The 15,706-nt window shown below is 41.0% G+C and overlaps 1 protein-coding gene across 2 annotated transcripts in view; it reads right to left on the bottom strand.

Annotated features, from left to right (window-relative positions):
• CSMD3 (CUB and Sushi multiple domains 3) overlaps positions 1 to 15,706 on the bottom strand; it is a 1,180,750-nt gene that overhangs the window by 343,365 nt on the left and 821,679 nt on the right. For both annotated transcript variants that reach the window (XM_075920204.2, XM_075920205.2), the window contains one exon: positions 10,950 to 11,141. In XM_075920204.2, coding sequence (XP_075776319.2) covers positions 10,950 to 11,141 — 192 coding nt within the window. The remainder of the gene's footprint in view (positions 1 to 10,949; positions 11,142 to 15,706) is intronic.

The following is a 15,706-nucleotide window of genomic DNA, read 5'->3' as shown; positions in this document are numbered from 1 at the left end:
CTAATTCTGATAACACTTAATGATTTTCCCTTGACTTGCAGGCCAACTGGATCTATCAGTCTCTCCTGTATCACATACTTTGGTCCACCCTTGGAGCTGTGCCCTTGAAGACTCCTCACTAGCCACAAGTTGTGAAAATATTTATATTTATTACTTCTTCTGTTGTTATTTTCAGATGAGGGGAAATACTATTCTTATTCTTATCACACACACATTCCATCAAGATTTATGCTATGATGAAAGTGAAAATCTGACTAGACACCTTGCCAATATTGCTCAGAAGGAAACATTCCTTTCTGACCCCAATAGGTAACAGCAATCTGCAAATGCAACCCAAACAGTTATAGTGAGATTTTGGGTGGGAAGGCTGAGAGGATGCAGTTCTCATAGCAAGATGTGGTTTTGTGCACCAAGGAATTCTTAAATACAGAGGGGATGGGGAGCTCATTGGAATCCCCAGTATCAGTTCCCACCCATTCACAGTGCCTAAGTGCATTTTGTGTGGGAAGGAAGAAAATAAAAAGGGACTGGACCTTGGTGAAGAGGCCTCTACCCACCTTCCCAAATAAGACAGTAAGAACATGGATTTGAATGATATAGGAGTGGGACCACAGTGCACATTAACAATAATATGGTCACACCTATTCCATCTATTAAGGAACAAGTATGGCTAGGTCCACACTAAGGAGGAAGTTCAGCTTTAAGTTGCGTAATGCCAGCTATGTGAAAAACATAGCTGGAGTCAGTGTACCTTAAGTTGAAATTTGATGCCGTCTTCACAGCACCAGGTTGATGGGAGAAATGATCCCACTGACTTCCCTTACTCCTTGCAAAGAGTAGGAGAACTGGCACTGATGGTGATGCCCTCAGCATTGAATTTAGCAGGTTTGCACTAGACCTGCTAACTTGAACGCTGAAAGAGTTTCCTGCAAGTGGAAATGTGGCCTACAGAATATAGTCATCCAGTGTATCAGATGACTAGCAAATGATAGATCTAAAACAGGTCTCTATCCTGATGCAATCAGATATAAACACAAAATGCATCTGACGAAGTGGATCTTTACCCACGAAAGCTTATGCTCCAACACTTCGGTTAGTCTATAAGGTGCCACAGGACTCCTCGCCTCTTTTGGAGACTAGAAGTAGTTTATTTGAGGTTTCAAAAGACATGATAGTATTATGCACATCTTTTAATTTAACAGCTTGTGCAAATGCCAATTATTGCTGATAATAATTTAATTGACTTGCTTTGGCAATAAGGAACTTAATAGATACTACTTTGTCTTTTCAAGATGGAGGTTTACATTGCTTCATGTCACAGTGATTTCATTGATTTACATGCAGTAATAATTCAGAAATAAGAATGAAAAACAAACAAAACACACATGATTTCTTTAAAATGTTGCTTATAACAAAATTCACCATAAAGCTCCATCATGCTAAGCCAATAAAAATGTGTGCAAAAATTCTTAAATTATATGTATACATGAGATATAAAAGTTGTTCACTGTAGCTGGAGTTCTTACCTCTGCATGTCCATACTCTTGTGGTGCACTAGTGGTGCAAGTTGAATAATCCACACATCCCAAGGATGGGAATGTGAAGAAGTTAATGGAAGAAGAATGAAATTTACTCACCTATAACCAGTCTTCTTGAGATGACCTCTTCACATTAACATTTTTTAAATTCTTTGATGGGAAAACTTGAACCATCAGCACACCCCAAGAGTGGAATGCAAAAAGGGCACTAAAAGAAGTTTTGTTTTTCTCTACTTGTAAGTTAAGACAAACCATCAGCTCTGAAGCTATGTGTGTTCTAGTCTCTATTCTCTTTCACTGATCTACAATCCTCTGGTTGCCTGACATCATCTTGATTTACTATAGGTTATTTTCAGGATCTACATGTAGAAATTCTATTTTAATAGCTAAACCCAAAGTTTCCATAATTAGATTTTGCATAAATACATCTAGCTTTGGAAACTGGGTGGAATTCCCAGAATATGCCATTGCCCCAAGTCTGACCTGTACTTCATCATGGTGGAGGAATGTAACATCTGAAGTAGAGGGTTGCTCACTGGAGCTATGCCATCAGTGACGAAGGTTTGCTTGAAATATCACCTTGGAATTATGAAAGGTGGACAGGTCCAACAAGAACACTGAAAATGATGGCTAATGCAGGGCAGCTGCTATCCACGGTGAAGGAAGTCACTGACCAAGACTCAATGTCTCAGGTTGCATAACATAAAGCCAATACCAGTAGACCAGGAAAGGGTCATTTTAATGCACCTTCATTTCATCCACGAAGGACAAGTTATTTTTGGGACAATCATTCATTCTTGCTTTGACAATGGATAACTTTGCACTCAACACCATGGATAAAAAGTTCTTCCCATACTCTCAGCAGTAGACATCTTACTGGTGTTGTCTTCCCTCAATGCAAATGTGATGGGCTCATGCCAAAGCCTCCATGTCCTCTAATATTGGCAGGTGATTCTGCAGCTTACCACGACAATGTATCCAATCATACCTAGGCTCTGCACCGATCCATCAAAATTACAACCTGGTGTGTTGCAACTGTTAACAGGTGTGATCATCAGATCACTGTCTCATGTGAAATGGACCTTCTTGCCCCCCTAATCTTAGGCCCAATGGAAGGCTGGTAGACCATGGAATCCATAAGGTGGAATTTTTTTTTTGTATTTGCTGACTCCAGACACTTACATGGTTAATACTTCTATTGTGATATGAGGCCAAGTCTTCCTTGATAACCTGAATTCCTGTGTCTTCCCAATTACAGACAGTGCCGCTTGAGGGTTCAAAAATTCACCCGGCAGGGTTTTACTATCCCAACCTGGAGGGGGCGAGGATTGATACACCTTATGTGGTCTGCCGATGACTCCACCTCTCTGTAGGGTTCTGCTGCCACCATCAACATGTGTCACTCCGCCACACTCCACCTGTCATCCAGTGAGCAGCCTCAGCTGTCCCACAAACTGTCCGGCTCCGCCAGCCATCTCGATCCATGCTCCTGGCCGCCAGCTGGTTGCTCCTGCAGCTGCTCCGCTGGCTTTCTGCTGCCGCTCCTACCGGCCACAGGTCGTCCCCAGCAGCCACTCTGCTATCCGCCCGCACTTGCTGGTTGTCCCTGCAAGCTGCTCTGCTAGTAGCTCAGCAGCATAGCGCCAGGCTCCCCACAGCAATAGTGATTTCAGCTCTTCCGCAGTATAGCGCCAGGCTCCCCACAGCACACAGTGATTTCAGCTCTTCAGCAAGTTCAGCTCAGAATAGAGGAGCCTCAGTGCTAGTGCTCCACTGGCCCACAGTGAAGTCAACGCCGCAGCTCACAACTAGACTCCTAATGGAATCCAAATTAGTTCTGATATTCCACAGTGGAGAGAGAAGGGAATGCAATTGGTGTTGTTTAGGCCCTTCACAGACAAGGTCAACTCCCAGACTACTGCAGTAGTCAATGTAGTATGGGAAAGGGGCGGACAGCTCTCAATGGAGAAAGAACAGGTTAGGAACTATTTAGAAAAGCTAGACATACACAAATCCATGGGTCTGGATTAAATGCATGTGAGGGTACTGAGGAAGTTGGCAAATGTCATTATAGAGCTTTTGGACATTATCTTTGAAAGCTTGTGGAGATCAGGAGAAGTCCCACATGATTGGAGAAAGGGAAATGTAGTGCCCATCTTTCAAAAAGAAAAGAAGAACAATCTAGGGAACTACAGACCAGTCAGCCTTACCTCAGTTGCCAGAAAAATCATGGAGGGGATCCTCAAGGAATCTATTTTGAAGCACTTGGAAAAGGGGAAAGTGATCAGAAATAGTCAACATGGATTCACCAAGGGCAAGTCATACCTGAGCAATCTGATTAGCTTCTATGATGAGATAACCGGTTCTGTGGACACAGGAAAGTCAATGGATGTCATATACCTTGACTTTAGCTAAGCTTTTAATATGGTCTCCCTGAATATTCTTTTCTGCAAGTTAAGGAAGTATGGATTGGAGAAAGGGACTGTAAGGTGGATAGAAAACTGGCTATATTGTTGGGCCCAACAGATAGTGATCAACAGCTCAATGTCTGGTTGGTGGTCAGTTTTAAGCAGAGTGCCCCCAGGATCTGTTCTAGGGCCGATTTTGTTCACCATTTTATTAATGACCTGGATGAGGGGATGGACTGCATCCTTTGCAAGTTTGCAGATGACACTAGAGGGAGAGGGAGAAACATTGGAGGATAGGGGTAGGGTCCAGAGTGATCTAGACAAATTGGAGGATTGGGCCAAAAGAAATCTGATGAGGTTCAACCAGGATAAATGCAGTGTCCTGCACTTGGGATGGAAGAATCCCAAGCATTGTTACAGGCTGGGGACTGACTGGCTAAGCAGCAGTTCAACAGAAAAAGCACCTGGGGATTACAGTGGATGAGTAGCTGGATATGAGTCAATAGTGCCTGTGTAGCCAAGAAGGCTAATGGCACATTAAGGTGCATTAGCGGGAGCATTACCAGGAGATCTAGAGAAGTTATTATTCCCCTTTATTCGGCACTGGTGAGGCCATATCTGGAGTAATGCGTACAATTCTGCCTTCCCTCTCCCACTATAGAAAGGATGTGGATGCATTGGAGAGGGTCCAGCAGAGGGCAACCAAAATGATTGGAGGCTGGCACACATGACCTACAAGGAGAGGCTGAGGGATTTGGGCTTATTTCTGCAGAAAAGAAGAGTGAAGGAAAATTTGATAACAACCTTTAATTTCCTGAAAGGAGGTTCCAAAGAGGATGGAGAGAGGCTGTTCTCAGTAGTGATAGATGGCAGAACAAGGAGCAATGGTCTCAAGCTACAGTGGGGGAGAACTAGGTTGGATATTAAGAAAAGCTATTTCACCAGGAGGGTGGTGAAGCACTGGAATGGGTTACCTAGGGAGATGATGGAATCACCATCTCTAGTGGTTTTTTAAGTGTCATCTTGACAAAGCCCTAGCTGGGATAATTTAGTTAGGATTGATCCTGCTTTGGGTATGGGGCTGGGCTTGATGACCTCCTGAGGTCTCTTTCAGCCCTAGGTCTATGTCTAGACTGTAGGCTTCTTTCAGAAGAACCTGTTTTCGGAAGAGATCTTTGAAAAAAACTTCTTCCTAAAGAGAGCATCCACACACAAAAGTGCATCGAAAAAGCAATCTGCTTTTTCGAAAGATAGTGTCCACACTGAATGGATGTTATCTTGCATTTAAGCTGTGATTAATATGGACAGAGTGGCCTCTAGGGTATTATTTCAAAAGAACTCTCTCTTCCCCATCCACACATGTCTTTTTCTGAAAGAGCTCTTTCGGAAAAAGGTTTCTTCCTCATAAAAAGAGGATTATCAATGTCGGAAAAAAAAACCTTTGTTCTTTTAATTTACTTTTAGAAGAATGCGATTGCAGTGTGGACATGTCAAGTTTTGTTGGAAAAACAGCCTTTTTTCTGACAAAAGTCTGTAGTGTAGACATACCCTAGGATTCTATGATTCTATGTTTATGACCACTGCTGTCTACAGAGTACAGGGGCCATTATGCTCTGTCAGTGCCTTATGCTTTTTAGACATGTTATGAAAATTGCACAAGATATTCCAGCAAATTTCATTCCCCAGGTGGCTTGTAACTTCCAAAAAAACCCCAAAAAACCCACTAACTGAGGGGTGGAAGTGGCACAGAGGCAGATCCCCTATCACATGGCATCCTCAAGTGTGTTCTGATTCTGGGCTCTCGCACTGTCAAGCACTTTCAAACATGCAGGGATGGACCAAATGGCAGACAACTGCTACATCGGACTGTGTAGCTAAGCACTGAAGAAGCCATTGCTGGGTTTCAAAATAATAGCCCATCAAATGTGACTATCTCATAATATTGTATTTATATTTCTTTACTTGGTCCCAGAACTTATTTTCTTGTTTCTAGTCTTTTTCTTAGTCAACATTCAAATCTATCTCATTTATATTTTTTAGCAACATGTGTATCGGTTTTGGTGGGCAGGCACTCCACAGAGACAATTCCTTTTGTCTATCTCTTGCCAATGGAACAAGCTTTTTTCTGTGTGGTAGGCTTTCCAGATGAAGACTTGGTGCAATAATAATGCTTAATCTTAGGCAAAATACACTGCAGAAGAAGCAAGGTCCTCACCTTGAAAATGGCTCTCAAATCATTTGAAGATTCCCCTCTCTTTGTTTCCTTCCTTATTCATACAGGAAGTGAAATCTCAGGTGTTTCAGAATGAAGCAGCTACGTAATTTGTTTGGAAAATGCTGCTCAGAATTGTGTGACCTCTTTGTTTTGAATCTTTAACCCATAATTGACCTGAAAGGACACTATTTGCACCAAGACCTAATTTGTATCTTCTACTTGGGGCATATCTCAAAATTCAGTGTGCACCACCTCCATATTAGTCCAATTTAGTGCCCTGTAATCTAGAAAGAATGACACTTACAATCACTTTTCTACAATGTTTTCATAGCAACTACTAATAGCCTATGCCAACAAAGCCTCAATAGCCATTTTAAATACCATTATATAGAGCTGCTGATGGAGGACAGATGTAAACAATGCAATGAATATCCTACCAAGTAATTCATAACTCAATCTATGATGTTTTAATGTCTACCAGCTTCAAAAAATAAGCCTAGAACCCATTTAATCTGTATGAAAGCAGAGTGTGTGCTATCTCAGCACCTTCAGGGTTTCCTTTTATTTTATTTGTTAATGTACTACATGCTGGCAGGAACAATCAAAACGCAGTTTAAATACGGATAGTTTTTGTTTGATGTTTTTGTTTTAAATCTGGAATAATCATTGCTAACAGATATTCACAAAGAACAGAGCCGTTTGAAGTATGGTAATCCTAGAACATTTTGAATCAATTAATCAAATATTTATAAAGAACACTGCAACATTTTCTTTTCATATATGAAAATTCTTCTATACAAAGTAAAACTATGTAGTTACATGCTGATCTGATTTTTAAGGTCATTTTGGTTTCCCCTTGTTGATTTTCTTTGTTTTAAAAATGGACTGCATAATCCCAATAGCATGAACCACTTTATAATTTTAAGTCTTAAAAGACTGAAAATGTTACTTGTTTTCAAATACTTTTATATAAAACTAGTTAACCTCTACCTATAAATTATTCCTTAGACAACAGATCACTAACATGATTAAAAATGAAAGCTGTACAGGCTCGGCTACAGGGTATTTTCATTTGATATTTTTACTTTTTTGTAGGTATTGCATTAATGATATTATTATACTAGATGATTTACCCAGTGTTGCTTGGATCCTTAACTCAATTATTTTTTGTTTTCTTTCATTTAAATCATTGCTTTGAGGTAGGGCTGGGGATGGGAGGTTCAATATGCAGGGTGCCTTAGGGAGAGAGGGTTACCCCAGCCCTCTGTCACCATAGCAGCTTGGGGCCAAGTGAAAAGTTCAACTCCATGGCCATTGCAGCTCCAGTAGGTACAGCTGGGGAAGGGGTGCATGTTCCTCAGTGGAGCAGACCCTGGTTCATCTGCCCTCAGTGCCCCCCAACCAGACTGAGGAATGGAACAAACTGTGTACTTTCCTTTTGCTTGCTGAAGCCAGCAATGCTCCTGAAAGGCACCTGTGGTGTGGGAGGCTTGGGGCTAGGGCAGTGCCAGAGGGAAGGAAGTGTGCCCCCAGCCAGCCTTTTTCACCTGCCTGGTGAGTCTACCACTTTTCTGTATGGATTCATTTGTCCCCTCACCTCCACACAACCAAAACCTACTTCAATGTATGACAAGAGGAAACTATATACAAAATATGATGTTCCTAGATTTCACCATTTAGGAGGAGTTCTTGACTAAGCAAATGGACAGACAGACAGACTTGTTCATTAAGGCTATATATGACTGCAGTGTTAAAATGGAAAAAGAGATGCAATTTGTGGTATGCAAATTGAGTCTCTTTTTCTGATTTACTTTTGAAAAAGGCTTTTCCAAAATTTGGTACCATGTAGCGTTCTTTTAACACATCCTTTATACCTTGTAGAATGAGGTTTACAGGATGGAGAAAGAGTGCATCAGCTTTTTTGAAAAAAATTTCAGCATTCCTTGGACATGGCATTGATTTTCTGGGATACCTCCGGAAAAAGCAATGCCGTCTAGACATAGCTTAAGAGAAAAAGTCTCTTAGGGTATGTCTACACTACCCTCCTAGTTCGAACTAGGAGGGTAATGTATGCATACCGCACTTGCAAATGAAGCCCGGGATTTGAATTTCCCGGGCTTCATTTGCATAAGCGGGGCGCCACCATTTTTAAAACCCCGCTGGTTCAAACCCCGTGCAGCACGGCTACACGGGGCACGAAATAGGTAGTTCGAACTAGGCTTCCTACTTTTAACTACCGTTACTCCTCATTCCACGAGGAGTAACGGTAGTTCGAACTAGGAAGCCTAGTTCGAACTACCTAGTTCGTGCCCCGTGTAGCCTCGCTGCACGGGGTTCGAACGAGCGAGATTTTAAAAATGGCGGCACCCCGCTTATGCAAATGAAGCCGGGAAATTCAAATCCCGGGCTTCATTTGCAAGTGCGGTATGCCTACATTACCCCACTAGTTCGAACTAGCGGGGTAGTGTAGACATACCCTTAGATATATAGTAGATAGGCAAAGTTTAATCTATTCCTCAATTCTTTGAAACTTTGCAATGGAATCCACCCTTTGCACAGCCCATGCTGGAGAAACTTTGCATCCTAATCAAATATTCACTGTAAAAAAATAATTCTAACTATATTAAAAAAAAAAACCTTGAAAATGTGAACTACATGTAAAATTATGCGGTGCCGCTTTCTTTTAATCTGCAGAAGGTCTGACATATTTCACAGGTGAGTCGTGTCTCATTCATTTGAATAGAATCATCAAATCATGGAATACTAGAATGGGAAAGGACCTTGAGAGGTCATCAATTGTAAACAGAAATCAACATTCAAATATTTAAAGATTTTCAAAACTGTTAGTCATCCTAATAAGCATAAATGGTTACTATGATTGTGTATTCAAATTTGTTGTTTGTGCACACAAGTGTGGAAATTGCACATCAATATTAGGCAAGCAATTGCTTTTACCCAGTTTAGAAAATCAGAATATATATATTGACATCTACACCAAGAGAGGGAGAAAAATGGAAAGAACACAAGATGCTGTGCAGTACTATAAAAGGATTTTATTAATAATATTATGTTTACTACCATTGGTTTAGAATTGTCATATTATTCATGACTTGCAAAAAAACCTCAAATAAATGCCAATATGTACCACATCATATCACCACACACTCTGCCTATACCATTAAAAGATGTTTTCTAGGCCTCAATTTTTTTGTAGTAATTTTATGAATCTCTTCGAATTTTTCATCTTTTTGAAGTATCAATACCAGAATTGTAACAGCAACACTAATTTCATATACAGACATAATACTAAGTCTGTTTTTGATATCTCTGCTTAACCTCCAGGAAATACATTTCTACCTTTTTAGAGACAGCATCATGCTGAGAGCTGATGGTTATCTACCGTAAACCATATACTTTTCAATGTTATTGCATTTCAGGATATAACCCCTCATCATGTAAGTGTGGTCTATATATTTTGTCTACAATGAAGTGCATACTGCTCACCTGAGTGCATTTCTACAAAAGATCTGAATTGATCTGTGTAACAAATTGTGCTCATCATTACTTACCACTCCATCACTTTTTGTCTTTTCTGCAAATTTAAGTGGCAGAAATTTTATATGTACTTCCACATCATTGATACAAATACTGAATATCATTGGGCCAAAAAGAGATCCCAGCAAGACCCACTAGAAAGAGGCTATTGAGTGAAGTTTGGTTGTGTATTTACTTATTTTCTGATATAAGTTATTCAGTTTTTAACCCATTTAATATTGGTTACACTGATTTTGTAAAGTGCTCTTAAAATCAGAATGACGTGTGATTGAGTCAAGTGCCTTGTGGACATATAAGCAGATAATAACTTTAATCAAACTTCTGTTCTCATCAAGAAACCATATCAAGTTTGTTTGGCATGTTTCCCATAAACTACTCCAATCAGCATTAATTGTATTACCATCTACTACTACTTTACTGGGGCTATGTCTTCATATGGGGTTTTTCCAGGATACCTCCGGTATTCCGGAAGAACTCTGCCACATCCAGGGAATGCATCTGCTCTTCTGCCTTTATTCGCAGAAGAGCAGACGCGTTCTTATGTAAGCCCTGTCTTCCTCCTCCCATGAGGAAGAGGGGCTCTTCCGAAAGAGGAGGCTTTTTCAAAATTTGGCCCAGTGTAGATGTGCCTAATTTCAGAAAAACCTCTTCCAAAAAAATTATCAGAAAAAGGCATGCAAATTGTGTAGCACAATTTGCGTACCTTTTCCAATAGATCATTGTAATGTAGACATAGTCAGAGTGTGTCCCGAATCAATCTTCCCATGATTTTGTCCCAGATCAATATTAGGCTAATAGATCAATAGTTGCCTTTTACCTTTTTAAAAGACTGACACATTAGCTTTAATCTCAGTGTTCTGGAACTTCCCAAATATTTTAAGTTTTGTTTAAAGTAAAAACTATTGGTATTGCTGCCATTTTCCCTCATGCTTCCTTTCTACAGGCCATTTAACTTTAGATTATGTGACCTGTGAAGAAAATTATGAAAAGGGGGCATTTAAGAGCCACCATGCTGATAACTCAAGAAAGAAAAACATGGTAATTTCCCACTGTGTCTTTTACAAAGTGATTTTTCAGAGGTCAGTATTCCTTAAAGCTAGTTCCAAATTTTTTTTTGAAGGTGGACCAATAAAATATCTTTACATAAAAGCAGGTATATAGTACTGTTTAGCTAACTGTAGTATGATTTCACAATTAGAAAAGCATTTCCAATTTCTCTTGTTTTCTGCATACCTATACATACTGGTGGGTTGGGCTGCCAGAAGTACCGATTTTCTACCTGAATGCAGGTTATTCTCTCATCTCCTTGCAGCTCATATCCAGGGTCACATTGAAAAATAACTGTATCTCCAGGTTCTCTTCCATCCCCATTTCGAGTTCCATTCATAGGAACACCAGGATCACGGCAGGCGGTGGCTACAGAGCCTAATAAAGACAAAATAAATGTCAGGTTTTAATTAATCCACATTAATTATACTGTATTTTTTTTCAAATCTGTTAAGTTCTTCCAGATATATGCAGACTTGACAATCTGAGCTACTAAACCCAGGGACATTTTGGAAAAAAAGAAAGCTGGATCAAGAAAAGCAAGTTGCATAATTCACTTACAATTCAGTACGTCTCCAGCATTTCTGAATATCTGTATTGTTTTTCTTAAATATATCCATTGTTTAATATTTTGTAATAAACCTTCAAGTCACTTTTAATGTGCACACATTAAGCAACCACATTCTTCCACCCTTTTGTATCTGTTGATGTGAACAATCTCTTAAAAATATGAATGTGATTACTCAGACTGACTATGAAATAAAGTAAATATAAGCAGAAGTGAGCTCATGTAATTTATCTAACTCACCATTTCCACATATTATTTACTATGATTGTGAATACAATCATAGTAATTGCTAGCACCAATGTGCACCTAGACTGATGAATATCTTTCCCTAAAGTATTTATGTTATATATTATGTTAAGGCCAAAATATTCCTCCTGCAATGAGGTTTACCAGCTAATTCGAATTAGGGACTTTAAATCAGACTCCTATTTCACTGCCGCGTGTGGATGCGGGCAGTTACTCCGGGCTAGTGAATGTCTAAAATGGCAACTGGCCAGGAACATGCAGATCAAGCGCGGGATATTTAAATCCCAGGCTTGATTTGCAACTTCGGCATGCTTCATTTGCCTCCCTACTTTGAAGTAGGGGACAAGTGTAAACATACCCAGAGATAATGTGACTGTACTCTTGGATGTAATTCTACTGACTTCAGTGGGTATAATTACCTGGACAAATCTAAGCATCTACAAAAAAGTCAGGTCCATGTTTATATTAGAAACCTGCTTTTCAGATATGTTGGCTGCACACAAATTAAGATTGATTAAGGAACATTTTGCCTAACTATCTTAAGAAGGATTGGGTTAGACATGTTATCCATATCTCCTCCCCTTTCAAGCACCTAAACCAAGATGCAGCACCATTCAGATTTCCTTACCCACTCCTCTGTAGATAGAGATAGGAGATGGATGGGTCAAGTTTGATTGACATTGCAATCTAGAACAGGAGATCACCAAGCTCTCAGATTTGGTCTGTCCTCTATTACCCCCATCTCTGCCTATAGAAGGGCTGATTGTACAAATCTAACTAATACTGGTGGTGCTGACTGGTTACTGCAAATCCATGTGCTGGATCACAACACCACTCAGTTTTGGAGGAAACACCCTTTCAAAAGAGGGGTCTGGAGCAAACTGCTCCTTCCTTCTGATCTCCTCCCCCAAGGTGGCCCAGAATCCTTTTTCAACCAGGAAAGAGGAAGATGAACATTGAAGCAGAATGTGCATGTGGCAAACCAGGGTACAATCCAGACTATTGCACAGGTATCCCCTGCCCTGTAGCCTTGGGAGCCTTACAGTGACTTGCTGAAGTAAATTGCATCTAGACTGCTCACAAATTGCCTTCCACCTGTGCTTGTGCTTGCATAGAACTGCAGCCTGCAAGCCACACTTTGGTGATACTCAGGGTTTGACCAGCCTTGCTTATACTGCAGTGGGATACCACAGTCTCCTCACTTTAGATTTCCCCCAGAAATGCATGTTCTATACTGTCCAGCCCTCTCCTGGACAATATAAATTATATTAAGTTCAATATTTCTTTAATCAAAATGAACCTTTAGTCTGGCATCCCAGGGATCCAACTGGTGCCAAACTAGAAAATTTGATGAACCACTGGAGGTCAATATTATGACAGCATTACCAGCACTTCCACTGCCTACTGGGCTTGCGGAAGATATTTATGGGTAAATTAGAGCTAAATAACTGCACCAAACACTGAGAAGTAGGACTGGTGGTTGTAAACAACCCTTAAGGGACTGCAGGAAATCTAGTGGATATCTGGCTAACTAAAACTATGCTGGATTATGGATGCTGCCAGACCAGAGAGTGCCTGACTAGAGAGATTCAACCAGTACACACAACTTGGAACCCCAAATAATGTTTCCCAGACACTTTATTGCAAGCACACTGCATTAGATAAAACAATATAATACGTTAATTAACTAAAAGAGAAAAAGTTTAAGTGTATAGAGGTAATTAGGCATCACATTCAGAAATGGTTACTAGAAAAATAATGGGAAAATAACAGTGGTGCCTGAGTTACCAAACTATATTTAATTCATAGTAAAGTTTTCTCAATACATGCTTTCAGTATTGGGGGTCAGGACACCTCTCCCCAATCTCTTTGTCTCTTCAGTGCAGTGAATCAATATGGGCGAGAGGGGGAAGAGATAGACTTGCCTTGGGACATTTGTCCCTCTTTTTTTAGTTTCAGTTTCCCTCTGAGGGAGAGGAGGAAAGCATTTCCAGCTGAGTAGCAGAAGACAAACAGTCCATATGGAAGGATATTCCCTACTATTTTTGTTCTTCATCTTTTTGCACTTCCTTTGTTTTCCTTCCTGTTTGACAACTCTTTTTATTGTTTAAATGCACATTAAGGAGAACATACATTTATTTGTTTTAAACAGACTTGTTTGCCAACTTCAGTTTGAAAAGTGTTAATAACATCATACAATGTAATTTTATAACATCACATACAATGCTGTCACACATATTTTATCAGGACAACAGTAATCAGCAAGTAATGAGTTTTCAGATGATACCTTATAAGGTATACTTTTTACAAAGATTATTACTGTAAACATTAGGGAGTGAATACCATTCCATCATGCCACAAAATATGAGAATGTTAGGAGATATGAGTTAGCTATAGAAAATATGTCTTTTCTTATAAACTATTTTTTAGGAACAAGGATTATTTTTACAAATGTATGGGTTGGTTCATTTTCTGAACCACTTCTGAAGAGAGAAACTTTAAAAAAATCAAATCTAATTATATTTTTAGTAAATAAATCTCTTCTCCCTAAAAGATCAAAAGCATTATGGAGATATTAACAGAAGGTGTAAGCAACACCAGAAAATATTTTTATTTTATTTAACTGTAGATGTGAGTTTTAAATACACATCTCAGTTCGTGATTCAAGCCTTCTGCTTATATTCTGAAATAAGTTTGCTCTTTTCTTCAGAAAATTTCATTATCAGAGATAGCATGACTATTATTTGTGTTGAATATTACCTTGTGAATATCTGGATATTACAAACATATTGCCAAATCACAGTGATACTAATACGCTGTATACATACCACTTGTGGAAGCAGTTTCAACAAATCTCAGAAGCATTAAAAGCTTAATGAAGATCAGAACTTGAAAGAAAAACCATTAGGAAAATTCAGGTTGAACCAAGTTGTCACTTAAACAGGCTGTGCTCTTTCCTTCTGTGCCTGAAGTGATTCTTAAATGTACTTTAGGTATTTCTCCAGATGGGAGAAAGTTGCTATTATAAAATGTAAGCTGATTATACTGGTATATATTATCATTTTATCATTCTGTTTTTCTTCAAATGAACTTGTACCTTTAAAGCAGTGGTTCCCAACATTTTTGGTACCAGGCACTGGCAAACCCATTCACAAACTTTAGCTGGACCAGTAACATTTTATTTGCATATTTAGGATGGAAATAATGAATAAGCAAATGTGCAGATAAAACACTACCGGTAGACCAAAAGCCTGCCCCCAGTGCCAGTCCTAACCCTGAGAGCAGTGGTCCCCAACCTTTCGGGGCTGCCAGGAGCCCGGGGGCAGGGCCATTCATGCGCCGCATGTCCGGGGGCGGGACCACTCATGTGCCACGCGCCCGGGAGCAGGGCCGCCCACGCATCATGTGCCCAGGGCCGGCACCGCATATGTGCCACACGCCAAGGGCAGGGGCCACCCATTCACCCTGCACCTGGGGCCGGCACTGCGCATGTGCCATGCGCCCGGGGTAGGGGCCGCCCACGTGCCCTGTGCCTGGGGCTGGCACCATGCATATGCCACGTGCCCGGGGCAGGGGCTGTCCAAGTGCCACACGCTCAGGGCCAGCACGGCGCATATGCTGTGGGTCGGGGGCGGGGCCGACCCAGATGATTCGGCGGGTGCATATAAATACCCTGGCAGGTGCCAGAGCACCCACAGGCACCACGTTGAGGACCACTGCCTTAGAGCACCCCACCCTTCCACTACTCCAGAGTCCCCTCCACCCAACCCCCCCGTGCCAGCCTCCTGTCCTCAGAGCCCTCCTTGCCAGCTTGCCAGCACACCATCCCAAATGCCTCAATGCCAGACTCACACCATCAGACCCCCAATACCAGCCTCCTATTTCTAGAACCCCACTGCACCCAACCCCCCTAGAATCTTCCCCAGTGTCTACCCCCAATATTAGCCCTGTTCCCAGAACCCCCCCAGTGCTAGCCCTACCCTTATAGCCCTCCCCACACTACTAACTCAGCTTCTGGAGCACTCCAGCACTAGACCCCCAGTGCCTGCCCCAGTGCCTGCCCTAGCCCTGTCACCTAGCCCTGCATCTCTGGGGGCCAGGGCTGGGGTACACCACCCAGAGTCTCCCC

Source organism: Pelodiscus sinensis, chromosome 2 (genome assembly GCF_052426305.1).
Source record: "Pelodiscus sinensis isolate ZL-2025 chromosome 2, ASM5242630v1, whole genome shotgun sequence".
Taxonomy (NCBI): domain Eukaryota; kingdom Metazoa; phylum Chordata; order Testudines; family Trionychidae; genus Pelodiscus; species Pelodiscus sinensis.
The sequence above is the reverse complement of the archived record's forward strand: the minus strand, read 5'-3'. Positions and strand labels throughout refer to the sequence as shown.